Raw genomic sequence first — 18,198 nt, forward strand, 5'->3', positions numbered from 1 at the left:
CCACTTTGGCCTCCCAAAGTGCTAGGATTACAGGTGTGAGCCTCTGCACCTGGCCTCTTTCTTAAAATTAATATGTCTTATTGCATGTCTGAAGTCAAGGTGTCATACTGTCTCATCATTTCCACCTCCTCTTTCACAATTGTCATTCTCGATTTTATTAAAAATGAATGAATGAATAGATGATTATCACACGTTGAAGGCTTCCTGAATGTAATTATAGGGCATTCCACTGGGGTGTAATTACCTGCAGCATAATATTATAGAACAGCTCAATATTTGGAAGCCTCCTTTAGTCAAGAAATTATAATCCTACACTAGGGCTATGTGTTTTTGTCTTTATATTTTTGATAAGGGTGCAGCATAATATAGAAACAAAGTATTTAGGGACATCCTGAATTCATGTATATTGAGGAGTGAAGTGGCAGGAGTTATGGCAAAGTTTGTTGAATGGTCTTGCCTTTTGCATAGCCTAATTATGATCAAATAATGCATTGCTACTATAGGAGAGTTCTCAGAGAGCAAAGCAGAGAGGCTCAGTACAAAACACAGAACTTATCAGAGCTCATTCCATCCAAGAGACAAACTTATGACAAGATTCTATGCCTTATCCACCTCCCTGCCTTCTTTCCTTCCTGTCTTTTTGTCCATCTTAGAATTAAGGTATTTAAATTTTGTCTGAAGCATGTCAGAGAATAACAACATGCTGTGAAATTTCATTTGCATTCACCCATGTCTCAGTTGAGTATTTTGCATTATTACATTTTTATTTTACTGTGTTTTATTTTATTTTATTTTATTTTTTAGAGATGATGTCTAGCTATGTTGCAAACTCCTGGCCTCAAACTCCTGGGCTCAAGCAATCCTCCTGTCTCAGCCTCCCAAAATGCTAGGATTACAGGTATGAGTCACTATGCCCTGCCTAATTTGCATTATTTCAAAGAGAAGGTGAGGTCACACATTTACTTCCAACAGATCAACATTATATCTTCAAGTTAGGAAAAGAAATTGAAAGTATACGGTAGTGGCACTCTATATTTCCTTTAGACTTCTAAAATGCTCTTTTGGACTTGTAAAAAAATTGTTATAAATTTTGGCCAAAAGCTTATTGATGTCATAAAACCATACTCAGTTTTTACTTGGACACATTCTCGTGCTGTTCCTCATCAACCACTTTGTGGGTTTAGTCATTCACAGTATGTACTTACTAGATTTAGATTAATTCCATGGAGATATGTTGTGAATTCAACTGAAAATAATGCACTTAAATAATAATTGATGGATCTTTTGTAATCAGCACACTTACCAGAGGTTCAACACCTGCCTTTCCTTTTGCTGTTTATTTCCACAAGATAGATTAAACTACATTCTTAACAACAGAACATTTACTTATGTAGAACAAAATGTTCCTAAGATGTAAACTACTGTGTAATGACCTGAACACTTTAGAAAGCCAGTTTCATTAAATTTGTTTTGGGAGCACACACATAAAATGTTGAGGGACCACTATATTAAAAGACTATTAGCATAATCTCTAGGAGACACAATCAGAAAACCAAGCTTAGACGCTGAGTAGCCAGAACCAGTACCGCTACCGCTGTCCCTGCCACTCAACACAGGCCAAATAGTGGGCAGGGATGCTATGCCAAGCCCCTGCCTTGATTCCCTCTGGAAACTGGATGTATCTTTGCTGCCTCTGTGCTGTCACCTGAATGGATTCCCTCAGGACCCCGTCTTCATGACTTCAGCCTTCCACACTGAAATCACATGCAGAAGCACTGATTGGTGGAGTCCGTGCCACAAATTTTTTTTTTTTTTTTTTTGAGACAGAGTCTTGTTCTGTCACCCAGGCTGGAGTGCAGTGGCTGGATCTCAGCTCACTGCAAGCTCCGCCTCCTGGGTTTATGCCATTCTCCTGCCTCAGCCTCCTGAGTAGCTGGGACTACAGGCGCCCGCCACCTCGCCCGGCTAGTTTTTTGTATTTTTTAGTAGAGACGGGGTTTCACCGGGTTAGCCAGGATGGTCTCGATCTCCTGACCTTGTGATCCGCCCATCTTGGCCTCCCAAAGTGCTGGGATTATAGGCTTGAGCCACCGCGCCCAACCGAGTCTGTGCCACAATTTTGCCTCACTTCAAGGGAATCTGGGAAAATTTGGCCTCGATTTTCAAAAGGCAGACTCACTAGATGGGAGAGTCCCAAATATAAAGAGTGTTCAAAGCATCTAGATAGCTTAAAACAAAACAAAAAAAAAGAATGACAAATGCTATCACACAAAGTATGTAACAACACATGATTTTAAAAACAAATATTTTCTTTAGTTCATTATATGATCGAGGATTGCATTTATAATGTTCATTTTACTCTAATGTTTACTAATAACTATAACACTGAGCCAGTTTTATGTTTTTCCCCATTCAATAAATGATGCATGCTCCTCAATTCACTTTAAATTAATTGCATGAAAAAGGATGATTAGTCAACAAATAAGTCTTGAAAAGACATATTCTATAGTGTTTGGTTTGGGGTTTTCATATTAAAGTGCACATTGAAATTTACTACATGATATAATAAGAAAAAAACTACTTTCAAGGCCTGATATTCGATTCTTCCATCTTGCATTTGAGAAATCCATTTACTTTCACATAATTTTACAAAACAAACTAGACACTAATCCCATTTTTAAGGATGTAAAGCCCCTGGGGTAACATGATAAACCTGTCAGGGATCATGACCCACTGGATAGGAAACACTGTTTTACTATTCTCTGGGAGGTAGGTGAATCTCAACTTCCTGTTGCTTCCTGAATCTACTTGTGACATAGTCACAACTGGAGTGGCAGTAGCTAATCCCGGACTGTCCCTGCGGCTTGAGATCATCTAATCAGTCACTCCTCCACCTCATCTTTGCCTGTTTGATGTTGAAATTGTATTACATGCTTGAACTGCTCAACAATTGGATAGCCAGAGACCATTTTGACTGGTTGCCTCCCAGTCCTGCAACAAAACACAACAAAACTATAAAACTAATCCAAACCAAGAAATCAGAGGAATCCCTGTGCAAGAAATCCACATTGGCCCTAGAGTGTCCCACGCAGGTTGGAACATCAACCCTGGACCTATGCTGTAAACTCAAGTGCAAGGGGACTCAGGTGGACCCTGTAATGGCCTATCTGATTTGGCCTCTCATTTACAGAGAATGGAGACTTTACACACCACAATGTATTATTTGCTTAAAGGTGCTTAGAAATAGCAATCTGAAACCTTTTAATCTTATTTGTTCATGTAGAAATGAAACCGTTGAGACCTTATCTTAGTGCATATGGTATTCTGGTTGTAATCAGCAACCTTTTAGTTAAAGCAAAGTAACAGCAGGTTGAGATTGTTACTTTTCCTTTTACCAACCCATAAAATGGAGACAAGAGACTAGGTTAAATACTAAACAGGGAACTAAACTTTCAGCAACCCTATAGGAGTTAGAAGCAAAGGCTCCTGGGCCGGGCTAACGCTTATAATCCCAGCACTTTGGGAGGCTAAGACGGGTGGATCATTTGAGGTCAGGAGTTCAAGACCAGCCTGCCTAACATGGTGAAACCCTGTCTCTACTGAAAATACAAAAAATTAGCCGGGCATGGTGGTACAGGCCTGTAACCCCAGCTTCTTAGGAGGCTGAAGCAGGAGAATCACTTGAGCCTGGGAGGTGGAGGTTGCAGTGAGCCAATATTGCGCCATTGCACTCCAGTCTGGGTGACACAGTGAGACCCTCTCTCCAAAAAAAAAAAAGAAGCAGAGGCTCCTACTGTTGAATAGACACCCCTCTGAAGCAATGAATGAACATGTTAGCAAGGAGCCCATCTTATCTACAACTCATCCTCAAAAGGTCCCCAACCTGAAGCAGCCAGTGCCTGTGGTGGTGTCGATGGTGTCTCGAGAGGCTGAGAGGACCTCACTTCTTTCACTCACCAAATTGTGTATCTGTAATCCCAGAACCTTGGGGTGCCAAGACAGCAGGATCCCTTGAGACCAAGAGTTCGAGACCAGCCTGGGCAACAGAGTGAGACCTCGTCTCTACAAAAAAATCAGAAAATTAGCTGGGTGTGGTGGCAGGTACCTGTGGTCCCAGTTACATGGGAGGCTGAGGCAGGAGGATCACTTGAGCCTAGAGGTTGAGGTTGCAGTGAGCTGTGATTGCACCACTGCACTCTAGCCTGGGTAACAGAGCAAGACCCTGTCTTTAAAAAAAAAAAAAAAAAGATTCAAAGATCTTTGCACATTACAGAGAACATTAAAATGGAATGTTATAGTATTAGTGTTAGTATTAGTATTAGTATTAGTACTGTTGATATTTTAAAACCCAGGAGCTGTTAGCTCCTCCTCTCTGGTCTCTTAATCATAAATCCCTATCCCTTCTCGATTGGGTTATAAGTCAGCTGAGGCACCAGCATGTAAGCCTCATCTATACTTATTCAACTAATTCAGACAGGTCTAGGCCTGTAGGGGTTGGCGTGGGGTGCAGTCTGGGTGCAGGGGAAAGATGGACCCACCAGGGAGAGCTAATTATATCACAAGTAGAGGAACCTTTAGGAAGAATATAGTGTTGGACATGTGGGTGCTGCTTTTTAACCTCTTCATTTCTCAAACTCCTCAAGGAGAACCTACATTAAGGGGTAACCAACCAGCTCCACAATTGCCTTTACTGTCAATCTATGACAAGGGGTAAAATATCACTAGGGCACTAAAATACCACTGGAAATAGAACTTCAAAGAGTAATTTTTTTTTAAAATCTGAAATCTTCTCACAAAGAGTACTCAATAGGGTTGGAATAAATATCTTGATGAGCCACTTGGGGATGGGGGTGGAAGGTAAGACCCCAAGGGGTATGCCTGGGTGACAATAGATGGTCCTTCTGAAAAGGATAGTCAAGTAAACTATGAAGCTGTTGTTTTGGAGAGAGGTTGTACGTTTGGGGCCAGAGCTAAAGCCCCCTGGATTTTGGAGGCTTTGCAGCTGGTGGTCCTCCTCTTTATCCTTTGTCTACTGGGCACTGAGGACATATTTAAAGAAAATACAACCTGAGTATCTGCAGGTCTCATTCTGGTTCAGCCCCAAAGCAGTGTTACCTGCTGGCACAGGCCTTATCCTGAGGAGAGGGAGTTAGGATGTACCAGCTGATGTGGGTGAGTGAGGACACAGGATTAGAGGGAAGTGGATACTGTAAATTGCACCTAGAAACAACAGCACTAGGGCAGGCTCCTTCCCCTTGAACTACGCTTCCACTAGGGTAAGGATGCATAAAATGAGTAAAATAAAAGCTGCAAACCAGGCATGGTGGCTCATGCCTATAATCCCAGCACTTTGGGAGGCCAAAGTGTGAGGATCGCTTGAGCCCAGGAGTTCAAGACCAGCCCTGGCAATGTAGCAAGATATATAAAATATATATATATATATATTCCCTGGGCCAGGCTTTCTCTCTCTGTTTATCTAGCTAATTCAAATTTAATCTTTGGGGTTGAAATTAGATCTTACTTCTTACTTCTCCCAGGAAGCCTTTTCTGATCTCCTAAGTCTGCATTAGATGTCATTCCTCTGTGCTCTGACAGATCCTGTATTTCCCCCATCAGAGCATTTATAGTGTGCATTGTCATTGCTTGGTACCTGGTAGGCACTCATTTATTTGTTGTTTGAGTGAAAGAATAAAGGCACAAGAATAGTGCTGCCATGTACCTAGAAGAGGTGGAAAATTTTCATGGTGGAGGGTGGCTCCCTGAGGCCAGGCCTTAGTATAGAGGCTGATGGACAGAATAGTAGCTCGTGGATTTCGGGGACAGTGGTGGCTTCAGACAGCCTGATATGTTAGGAGGAGAGAGGATACCAAAACAGCACCTTCAAAGTCAGGAGCTACATGGAAACAGAACGGAAGACATCAGCTATAAGACACCCTAGGGACTTCTGCCTCTCCTCGCCCTCTAGCAATATAGGCGGGGAAGGAGAAAGTCCCCAAATACAGTGATGCACCACTTAAAAATGCATTCTGAGAAATGCAGTGATAGGTGATTTTGTCATTGTGTGACTCTTATAGCACGTGCTTACACAAATGCAGATGGTGGAGCCTACTACACAGCTAGCGGGTATGGTGTTGCTTATTGCTCCCAGGTGGCAAACACATATATAGCATGTTACTGAACTGAATACTGTAGGTAACTGTGATACAATGGTAAGTATTTCTGTATCCAAACATAACTAAACATAGAAAAGGTACAGTAAAAATATGGTATATGTGATATTTTGGTATACATATTGGCTTTCATCCACAGTTTCTGACTCATAACTCCCATAGCCCTTGTTATACAATGTTGGGGAGCTTTAGGCCTCAGAAAACCGAATATCTGTCTCCCTGGCCTTCTGACCACCTCCTGCCCTCCTTTTTCTCCCCAAGGTAGGTCTCTTCTCTCACCTCTCTTGGAGCTGACCATAAAGAAATTCTCTTACCTACCCTATCTGATTGTAGGCCATAAGAACCCCCAATTGAGAAGGAGTCCTGCCCCACACCCAGGAGGAAAGAATGCTGCACAGAGACGCCAAGAAGAATCTGAACAGACAGGCCTTGCTGGGTTTCTCCACTCAGTCTATTAGTATTAGACTACACCCTTCTTGCCCATTTCTGCATGGTTGTCAATCAAGACTACCCAGTGAAGTATCCATAAAGGCTCAAGAAGACTGGATACAGAGTATTTCTAGGTACCTGAGCACATCGAGGTTTCTGGAGAGCGGCACACCCAAGCAGGGCATGGAAGCTCCGAGCCCCTTTCCCATACCTCACCTGTGCATCTCTGCATCTGCATCCTTTGTGGTATTCTTTATAATACACTGGTAAATGTGTTTCCCTGAGTGCCGTGAACAGCACTAGCAAATTAATTGAGCCCAAAGAGGAGGATGTAGGAATCTCAATTTGAAGCCAGTTGGTCAGAAGTTCCAGAGGTCAGACTTGTGACAGATATCTGAAGTAGGGGCAGTCTTGGGGACTGTGTGATCTGACACTATCTCCAGGTAGAGAGCATCAGAATGAATTGAATTGGAGGACACCAAGCTAGCACATCTGTAGAATTGACTGCTTGCTTGGTGGTGGCGAGAAACCTCTATACATTTGGTCTCAGGAGTCGTCTGTGGTTGTGATGTGAAAGGAGAGTAAAAACGGTTTTTGTTTTTTCCACTCAGTATAAAAGATAAAAACGTATACTCCTGTATAGGGCACTTACCATAAATAGAGTTTGCAGGACTCAATGCTGTTCTGGGTGAGTCAGCGAGTGAGTGGTGAGTGAATGTGAAGGGCTAGGACATTACTATACACCACTGTGGACTTTATAAACACTCTATACTTAGGCTACACTGAATTTATTTTAACATATTTAACATAATAAATAACATATTTATTATTTAACATAGTAAATTAACCTTAGCTTACTGTAAATTTTTTACTTTATAAACTTTTTAATTTTTTAAACTTTTTGACTCTTGTAATAATACTTAGCTTAAACACAAACACATTGTACAGCTGTACAAAAATATTTTTTCTTTATATCTTTATTCTATAAGCTTTATTCTATTATCTTAAATTTTTAATGTTTTCAACTTTTTTTGTTGTTGTTGTTAAAAACTAGGACACAAAGACACATTAGCCTAGGCCTACACAGGGTCAGAATCATCAACATCACTGTCTTCCACCTCTACATCTTGTCCCACTTGGAGGTCTTTAGGGACAATACCATGCATGGAGCTGTCATCTCCTATGATTACAGTGCCTTCTTCTGGAAAACTTCCTGAAGGACCTCCCAGAGGCTGTTTAATAGTTACCTTTTTTTATAAATAAGTAGGAATACACTCTAAAACAACAAAATATATAGTAAATACATAAACCAGTAACATGGTCATTTATTATCATTCTCAAGTATTGTGTACGGTACATAATTGTATATGCTGGACTCTTACATGACTGGCAGTAAGTGGGTCTGTTTACACCAGCATCACCACAAACACATAAGTAATGCGTTGTGCTAGGACTTTATGACAGCTATGGGGTTACTAGGCTACAGGAATTTTTCAGCTCCATGATAATCTTATGGGACCCCATCATATATGTGGTCCATTTGACCAAAATGTCATTATGCAGTGCTTGACTATAATCCTGCTTACAGCATTTTGTACCCCAACCATACCCTCAGGTTGATATGCCTGGAGAAATGCCAGTTAACACCTGGCCATACCACCCACAGCCTTGGTTCATGTTCTCATCATCACAGTTGCATTAGATGCCTTAATGATCACCCTCCTCTATTTTGGGCCATGGAGTACTTTGAGAATCCAACAATAACTCTGAACCTCTCCACGGAAGAATCACATGGTCACATAAGCACAATATTTTAGATATAACAGACAACCCTTAAAAGCTAATCTACAGACCCCAGCTCTCATCCTAATCCATTCTAAATTTTTCTCCATAGGGCTGGCAGTGTGAACTTGAAAAATAAATTTTATTGCATTGTTGGCTTTTTATTACCTTCAGGGAAGACTTCAAGCTCCCTAGTAAAGTATATGGGACACCTCCCACGTACTGCTCACATTCCTTGGCCTACCTTTTCACTCCACCATTGCTGCAGCAATGAGCTGATGTGACCCAGCATCAGCTCTCCTCAGCTGTGCATCCCTTGCTTTCTGTTCTAGGACTTCTCTGCTACTGGGACACTTGCAGGAACTGGCTCAGATAATCTATACATGTGCACCTGGAAGCATGAGAAAATTATCACCGCACGAACAAGCCTTAATCAATGAGGGTCAGGAGCCGGTAGATCAATGCTTCCTGTTTGATGTCTAAGAAAGACAATTCTGATCCCTGTGGGATCAAGGCCCAGTGGCTTATAATGATGACCAGCTTACTAGCATGTCCTTGGAATGGTTTTTCCTCCTTCCTGTTTCACCTGCCCAGTTTTTCACTCCAGTTCCTTGGGAATGTCCCAAGATAAACTACCTGAATGCAAGCTCTTGTCTCAGGCTCTGCTCTTGGGGGGAACCCAGGCTCAAAGAGAGGGCACAAAGGCCCTGACTGATCTAATCCTGCCCACCCTTCAAATTTCATCTCCTGCAGCTCCAACCATCACACAGCTGGTACTGCTGAGCTTCTCACATTTCTGAGACACAATGCTGTTCCTCCTCCTTGTGACAAATTCTCACTTGTCATTTAAGTTATATCCTATGGGGCATCTCTTCAAAGAAAACATTCATGAAAACCTCTCCCCATGCCCTCACCAAGTACAAGTAGTACTTGTACTTGTATAATAGCCATCCTTACAGGTGTGAAGTGGTATCTCATCTCATCTCATAGTGATTTTCACTTGCACTTCCCTGATGATTAGCGATGGTGAGCACATTTTCATGTAACTGTTGGCCATTTTTTGTGTCTTCTTTGGAGAAACGTCTGCTCAGATCCTTTGCCCATGCTTTTTTTTTTTGGTTCCCAAGTTTTATTCAAGAATTGATACAAAATATTTCAGATAAATAAAATTTAATCCTCGGCTTTTACCCTGGCCTGGCGGGCTGGGTTCAGCCGGGCTGCGCTGGGCTACACGGCTTGAGCCTGGCTCTGTCCAGAGCGAGACCCTGATGGCTGCCGTGTTTCTGGTAATGCTTTATGAATACTCGCCGCTTTTCTACATCGCGGTGGTCTTTACTTGCTTCGTCGTGACCACCGGTCTGGTATTGGGATGGTTTGGTTGGGATGTTCCAGTAATTCTGAGAAATTCAGAAGAGACCCAGTTCAGCACAAGAGTTTTCAAAAAGCAAATGAGACAAGTCAAGAATCCTTTTGGCTTAGAGATCACTAATCCATCTTCAGCTTCAATTACAACTGGCATAACCTTGACAACAGATTGCCTTGAAGATAGTCTTCTTACATGCTACTGGGGGTGCAGTGTTCAAAAATTATATGAAGCTCTGCAGAAGCATGTTTATTGCTTCAGAATAAGCACTCCCCAAGCATTAGAAGATGCTCTGTATAGTGAATATCTCTATCAGGAACAGTATTTGTATCCTTTTATCTGATATACCCATCAGCACCGAAACTTAGACTTCTTATGGATAAAGTGTGCTAACTTACTGATCATTTTTGGTATATTTTTGTTCTTATGGTTATAGTGGCAATTGCCTTTACATTTTCAAAAAGTATTAAAAAGGATAGCAAAGAAGAAATATATTGCCAGTTACCAAGAGATACTAAAATTGAAGACTTTGGCACAGTGCCCAGATCTCGCTATCCATTGGTAGCGCTATTGACCTTAGCTGATGAGGATGACCGGGAAATTTATGATATTATTTCCATGGTGTCAGTGATTCATATTCCTGTAGGACTTATAAACTATCCTGCAGAATATTGTATCAATATTTACTCTTGGCTCAAGGTCAATTTCATGATCTTAAGCAACTTCTCATGTCTGCAAATAATAATTTCACTCCCTCCAACAATTCCTCTTCAGAAGAAAAAAACACAGACAGAAGTTTGTTGGAAAAGGTGGGACTCTCTGAAAGTGAAGTTGAGCCATCAGAGGAGAACAGCAAGGACTGTGTTGTTTGCCAGAATGGGACTGTGAACTGGGTGCTCTTACCATGCAGACACACCTGCCTGTGTGATGGCTGCATGAAGTATTTTCAGCAGCGCCCAATGTGCAGGCAGTTTGTTCAGGAATCTTTTGCACTTTGCAGTCAAAAAGAGCAAGATAAAGACAAACCGAAGACTCTTTGAAGACATTGCAACACTGAAAAGTACCCTTTCTACTAAAGATGCAGAAATTGATGGTCTTGGAATTCATTATAACATGGAATCTACAGTATTGGCCATCAATGAAAATTCTATTTTAACTTCATATTTGTATGGTACATGGATGATAAAAATTGATTATTCCTTTCTGCTTAGTGAATGAATACTGAAATTCATCTGTGTTGATACATAAAAATTCATTCAACTCTTGAAAAGAAAAAATAATAATAATAATAAAATAAAATTTAATCCTCATCTTTCTCCTCTTCTTTGTTCTGGTTAATTTGGAAATAACATAATTCATAACTCTCTTTACTGTCAGCAACTGTGCACAACCAATCACATAGATTATTGTTCTTCAAATATTTTTTGTGAGATATTTCATATACCTTCCGGAAAAAGGCACTTCTGGTGTCACAGTGAGCTTGCTCTTGCTCCTTTCGATGGTCACCACCCCTCCACCAAGATTCACAGCTTTTCCATTCACTTTGATCCTCTCTTGCAAAAACTGCTCAAAACTGGCAGCATGGCAGCATCCATGATTCCATCTTCTATGGGGTGGATGTGATCAAGAGTGAACTTCAGAACCTGCTTCTCTTTTTGTCCCCTTTCACGGTAAGCTTTTTTGCGGGCACCCTGGTGGCAGTGGAGGCAGAAAAGTCCTTCGCTCATTTTTAAAATTGGGTTTTTTTTCTTCTGCTATTGAGTTGTAAGAGTTCCTTATATATTTTGGATATTAACTCCTTATCAGATATGTGGTTTGCAATTATATTTTCCTAGTCCATCGGTTGCTTTTTAAGTTTGTTGATTGTTTCCTCTGCTGTGCAGAATTTTTTAGTTTGATGTAGTCCCGTTTATTTATTTTTGTTTTTGTAGCCTGAGCTTCTGATGTGATATTAAAAAAAAAAAAATCAGGCTGGGTGCAGTGGCTCACACCTGTAATCTTAGCACTTTGGGAGGCCAAGGCAGGCTGATCATTTGAGGCCAGGAGTTTGAGACCAGACTGGCCAACATGGTGAAACCCCATCTCTACTAAAAAAATACAAAAATTAGCTGGGCGTGGTGGCACACACCTGTAGTCCCAGCTACTCGGGAGGCTGAGGCAGGAGAATTGCTTGAACCTGGGAGACAGAAGTTGCAGTGAACCGAGATGTGCCACTGTACTCCAGCCTGGGTGACAGAGCAAGACTCCGTTTCAAAAAACAACCATTGTCAAGGCAGATGTGGAGAAGTTTTTCCCCTACGTTCTCTTCTAGGAGTTTTATGGTTTCAGGTCCATAGTACACTGTTGGTGGGGATGTAGATTGGTATAGCCATTACAGGAAACAGTATGGAGGCTCCTAAAGAAATTAAAAATGGAGGCTGGACGCGGTGGCTCAAGCCTGTAATCCCAGCACTTTGGGAGGCCGAGGTGGGCAGGAGATTGAGACCATCCTGGCTAACACGGTGAAACCCCGTCTCTACTAAAAATACAAAAAACTAGCCCGGCAAGGTGGCGGGCACCTGTAGTCCCAGCTACTCGGGAGGCTGAGGCAGGAGAATGGCATGAACCCCGGAGGCGGAGCTTGCAGTGAGCCAAGATCACACCACTGCACTCCAGCCTGAGTGACAGAGCGAGACTCCATCTCAAAAAACAAAACAAAACAAAACAAAACAAAACAAAAAAACGAAAACTACATATGGATTTCAAAATCGTTTGCAACAAAATAAACTAGTACTAACTTGTTTGTAACATGTCTGGACAGGATCTAGTTAGAGACACTAAGGATAACACATCAGTTTGAAAAGAGTCCCTGTCAGAGCAACATGAATTCTGCTAAAATTGAAGCAAGAGGAAGCATCAAAGGTATGGTGAAGCTTGTGTGAAAGAATGATCAAATCACTGATTCTTTACAAAAAGTTTATGGAAACAATCCCCAAAGAAATCAGCAGTTTACAAATGGATAACTTGTTTTAAAAACAGATGAGGCAATGTTGAAGAGGAAGCCCATAGTGGCAGACCATCCACATCAATTTTCAAGGAAAAAACTAATCTTGTCCATGCCCTAATTGAAAAGGATTGATGACTAACAGCAGAAACAACAACCAACACCAGAGACATCTCAACTGGTTCCACTTACATAAATCTGACTGAAAAATTCAAGTTGAGTAAACTTTCCACTCAATGGGTGCCAAAACCGTTGCACCCAGATCAGCTGCAGGCAAGAGCAGAGCTTTCAATCCAAATTTTAAAGAAGTGACATCAAGCTCCTAAAGCAAAATAATTGTAATGGGAGATGAAACATGGCTTTACAGGTACGATCTTGAAGACAAAGCCCAAAGCAATGGCCACCAAGAGGTGGAAATGGTCGAGTCAAAGCAAAAGTAGATTGGTCAAAAGAAAAAGTCATGACAACAGTTTTGTGGGATGCTCAAGGCATTTTGCTCATTGGCATTCTGGAGGGCCAAAGAACAATAACATCTGCTTATTATGAGAGTGTTTTGAGAAAGTTAGCCAAAGCTTTAGCAGAAAAATCCCTGGGAAAGCTTCACCAGAGAGTCCTCCGCCGCCATGGCAATGCCCCTGCTCATTTCTCTCATCAAACAAGGACAATCTTTTTAGAGTTTCACTGGGAAATCATTAGGCATCCACCTTACAGTCCTGATTTGTATTCTTCTGACATTTTTTGATTTTCTAATCTTAAAAAAACCCTATAAGGTACACCCATTTTTCTTCAGCTAATAATGTAAAAAGGACTGCACAGATGTGTTTAAATTCCCAGGACCCTCAGTTCTTCAGAGATGGACTAAATGGCTGGTATCACTGCTTTCAAAAGTATCTTGAACTTGATGGAGATTATGTTGAGACATAGTTTATACTTTCCATTTTTATCTTTTAATTCCATTTTTCCATGCACCTTTTGAAGCTCCACCCATACAATGGAATATTATGCAGTCTTAAAAAAAGAAAAGGAGACCCTGTCATTTGCCACAACATGGGTGGACTTGGAGGACATTAGGCTAAGTGAAATAACCCAGACACAGAAAGGAAAACTTTGCATGACCTCACTTATGCATGGCATTTTCAAAAGAGCTCAAATACACAGAGATAGAGAATGAAACAGTGGTTACCATGATTGGGTGGTGGGGAGAGGAAATGAGGCACTGTAGGTCAAAGGATACAAAATATGAAAAGTCTCAACATCTAAGGTCCAACATGAAGACTAAAGTTAAATAAATTGTGTCTGTAATCCCAGCACTTTGGGAGGCCGAGGCGGGCAGGAGATTGAGACCATCCTGGCTAACACAGTGAAACCCCGTCTCTACTAAAAATACAAAAAATTAGCCGGGCATGGTGGCAGGTGCCTGTAGTCCCAGCTACTCAGGAGGCTGAGGCAGGAGAATGGCGTGAACCCGGAAGGCAGAGCTTGCAGTGAGCTGAGATCGCGCCACTGCACTCCAGCCTGAGCAACAAAGCGAGACTCCATCTCAAAAAAAAAAAAAAAAATTGTATCATATTGGGAATTTGTGTTAAATAAGCAGATTTTAGCTGCCCTTGCCACAAAAAAGTAGCTATTTGAGATGATAGAAACATTAATCTGCTTCATAAATGTAACCATATTACTATTTATATGTATCCCATAACATTGTGCTATAAATCTCAAATATACACAATCTAAAATTTTTTTGGCTGACCACAGTGGCTCATGCCTGTAATTCCATCACTTTGGGAGGCCGAGGTAGGCAGATCACCTGAGGTCAGGAGTTTGAGACCAACCTGATCAACATGGCGAAACCCCATCTCTACTAAAAATACAAAAATTAGCCGGGCATGGTGGCGCGCGCCTGTAATCCCAACTATTCAGAGGTTGAGGCAGGAGAATCGTTTGAACCCTGGAGTTGCAGGTTGCAGTGAGCTGAGATTGTGCCATTGCACCCCAGTCTGGGCAACAAGAGTGAAACTCCATCTCAAAAAAAAAAAAAAAAGTTGTTTTTTAAATGACCTCTCCCTAGTTTTCATTACTTGACCTTCCTCTAGGATCTCATGGTCCTGGGCTCCCCTCTTCATAGCACTTACTGCTGTGCTGTAAATATTCATTTACCTGTTGCCTCCCTCACTGAACTGTAAAATTCTTGTGGCAGAACCAGTAGGTTTTATCTATTTATCCTTCTCAAGCCTAGGACAGTGCCTGAGATCCCAAACTGAAACTCGGTGATTGTTGGTTGACAGGTTGAATAAGTGATGCGTGAGATTTCTGAATGAAGCCTGGGGCAGGTAATCTTCAGGTCTTGATAACATATGGATCTGAATGAATCTGGGGGAAAGTCTAGTTGAACTTGAGTCCCTGTGACCTGCAGAGGTGGGAGTCCCAGCTTGACTGGTAGAGTGGGTGGGGAAGGCCTCTTCTACAGCACAGCCATAAAAAATCTGGAATTGTGACACTTTCCCCTAATGGGCCTCCTGGGACTTTACATGTCCTGTTGTGGGGAGTTGATTTTAATAGAATCTGTCAATGCTCTATCCTTTTCAGGTCCAGCTTCATAAAAATATTCAAGGCATCATTTCTTCTGATTTTGCGTGATGATCCCTCTTGGGAGCCGTATTTGAAAGGTTACAGTTTGCATTTTCGACATTAAAATTTACTTTTTCATTAAAAATAAAGTTACAAAGATGTAGGACATTTGGCTTCTTCAATACTTATTTGCTAGCAGACTTTGGGCAAGTTACCTAAACTCTCTGGGCTTCAGTGTCCCCCCATACATGTAAACTAAATGTTCCAGGGCCATCCATGCCCATGGGTAACAGTGAGGCCAGCACAAGATATGCTGACCACTTGATTCCTGGCTGCATAACCACAGAATCTCCTTTGTTATTTCCAGGTGCCTAGAGGAGGTCTCTCATAGATGCCCATGTTCTCTTGACAAGCTATTTGGGAAGGACCCCTGGCTACTGTCACCACTGCCATGCCTGCCAGGAGGAGGCACCTTCCTGACACTTCACTGCTGCTGCTCAGCAGGCCTATCAAGTGGTTCTGCTGTATTCTAAGAGATAGCAGAAACTCTCCTCTCTCTTTGCACTGTGCTTTGTCACTTGGGCCCTGAAACACCATTGCCTGCCCCTGATGCCCCCACAGCTTCCTCTACCAACCAAGGCTGGGCTGGGAGACTAGGCACCACACCATTCCATTCTCCCTTCTCTTCTTCCATTCTCCCTTCCCTCCCTCTCTTCTTCCCACTGCCTCCAATGCACCTGTACTGGAACTTTCTCCTTTCTCACACTCGCACACACACACATGTACATGCGTATGTGCACACACAAAAGTCTCTTGTCGGCCGGGCGCGGTGGCTCAAGCCTGTAATCCCAGCACTTTGGGAGGCCGAGATGGGCGGATCACGAAGTCAGGAGATCGAGACCATCCTGGCTAACACGGTGAAACCCCGTCTCTACTAAAAAATACAAAAAACTAGCCGGGCGAGGTGGTGGGCACCTGTGGTCCCAGCTACTCAGGAGGCTGAGGCAGGAGAATGGCGTGAACCCGGGAGGCGGAGCTTGCAGTGAGCTGAGATCACACCACTGTACTCCAGCCTGAGCGACAGAGCGAGACTCCGTCTCAAAAAAAAAAAAAAAAAAGTCTCTTGTCCCTCAAATCATACAAATATATGCTGGGGACAGGGGTGATCACATGCCCCACATGCCCAGTGGACATTTAGGCTCAGATAGGACAATTCTGCTACAGAGATGACAAAACCTACCTTCCGTGGTTGCTGTGAGAACAAGAAAGTGTAGATACAGTGCCTATTCTGCAGCAAACTTAACAATCAATTAAAATCCAGAATATGTAGAGAGCACCTAAGAGTCAATAAGAAAAAAATACACACCAATATACAAAAAGTGAGCAAAAGATATCAACAAGTAATTGAAAACACAAATAACCAATAAACATATGAAAATATATTCTTAATCTTATTAAGTAAGCAGGGAAAGACAAATTAAAACGATGAAATACCAATTTTTACTCATCAGATTGGCCAAAACTAAAGCCTGAAAACATAAAGTGTCCATCTTGCTGTGTGTAAATGGGAAATCTGAATCTGATGGTGGAGGCATAAATTGGGCAGCTTTTTGAAAAGAATGATTTAGCAGTACCTACTACAATGAAAAACATAGGTACCTTTGCCTCAGTAAACTTACCTCCAGGTGTGTATTCCTAAAGAAATACTCAGAAATGTACCTCCAAGAGATATGTACAAGGAAGTTCCCTTATGCATTGTTTATAAAAGTAAAACAATGATAATCTCAATGCCCACTAATAGGGGAAAGGTTTAATTCACCATGATTCATAAATACAGTGAAATTCTATATAAAGTGGAATAGATTTATGTGGCATGGAAGGGTCGCCAAAAAGTATTTTAAGATTAAAAAAAAACAAGTAAAAAATATGTGCAGACTTATGCCTTTTTTTCATAGAAAAAAAAGTCTAGGGGATTCACTGTTCAGCAGGCCATCCTGGCTATAGGGGCAGAACCATCACCCAGAGAGTAATTTCTTCGAAGGCAATGACCTAAGTCTTTCACATTTTATACCTTCACAGCCCTCACAAAAACTGCTACATAATAAACACTAAACAAATGCCTATGAAAGGCAAGAAGGACATAACAGAGGGAAAGAAGCAAAGAAATGAACAATCGTAGCACCTGAGGCCTGATTAAAGAAAGGAAAAAAGCTTGTATGGGTCTTTTCATATTGACAAAGCTTTAGTGGAACACTCTTTTGGTGGATTTTCAAGGGATCAGAACTTTTAGGCAGAAAACAGAGAAATACAGACATAAAGAAGAGACCTAAATATATAAGCATAACATTGGAAAAAAGCCTTTTCAGAACTGCAACTCATGCCTTATTCAAACATGTTCTGAACAAGGTCTCTCATCCAAAGTTGTTTCTGGCTTTAGACAGCAGGTGGCAGCAGAATCGAGCTTTCTGGTTGCAGAAACTTCTGGAGCCAGCCAGCTGTATAAAGTTTCAAATGGTTTTCGGAGGAGAAGCAGCTTTTGAGTAAAAACCTTTAATCTAAAAATCTAAACTCAACACAAAACAAAAACAAAACAGAGTGAGGAACTGGTGCCATTGGCCCCTGCCACGACGGATCCTGATGTCATTCCCTGCCTGCCATCTACAGAGCCACACCTTGTCCTTCGAAGAAATTCTGGGATTTCTACTGGCAGCGGCCAGGAAAGGAACTGAAGGTCGGTCTGTCCTGTTCTGATGTTGTCCTTGTCACATGTGGAAGCTGGTTCACCAGGAAACAGGCTCTGGTTAAGGCTGGGCTCACTGGAGAGGTTGACCCAAATTCAAAACACATTTATGGATAAAGGAAGGGTTTTTTAAAAGGAGACTTTGCAGGCAATAAAAAGAAATATA

At 41.7% G+C, this 18,198-nt stretch overlaps 1 protein-coding gene and 1 pseudogene across 1 annotated transcript; one reads left to right on the top strand and one right to left on the bottom strand.

Annotated features, from left to right (window-relative positions):
- The first annotated feature begins 9,566 nt into the window (after positions 1 to 9,566).
- On the top strand, positions 9,567 to 11,014 carry LOC105508521 (cell growth regulator with RING finger domain protein 1-like). The gene is given in 3 exon segments (XM_011937383.1): positions 9,567 to 10,071; positions 10,209 to 10,384; positions 10,387 to 11,014. Coding segments are annotated over 3 exon segments (996 nt in total). The 5' UTR covers positions 9,567 to 9,649; the 3' UTR covers positions 10,785 to 11,014.
- Positions 11,015 to 11,044: 30 nt separating this feature from the next.
- Positions 11,045 to 15,889, bottom strand: LOC105509443 (annotated as a pseudogene).
- Positions 15,890 to 18,198: the final 2,309 nt, after the last annotated feature.

Source organism: Colobus angolensis, unplaced genomic scaffold (assembly GCF_000951035.1).
Source record: "Colobus angolensis palliatus isolate OR3802 unplaced genomic scaffold, Cang.pa_1.0 Scaffold100, whole genome shotgun sequence".
Classification (NCBI taxonomy): domain Eukaryota; kingdom Metazoa; phylum Chordata; class Mammalia; order Primates; family Cercopithecidae; genus Colobus; species Colobus angolensis.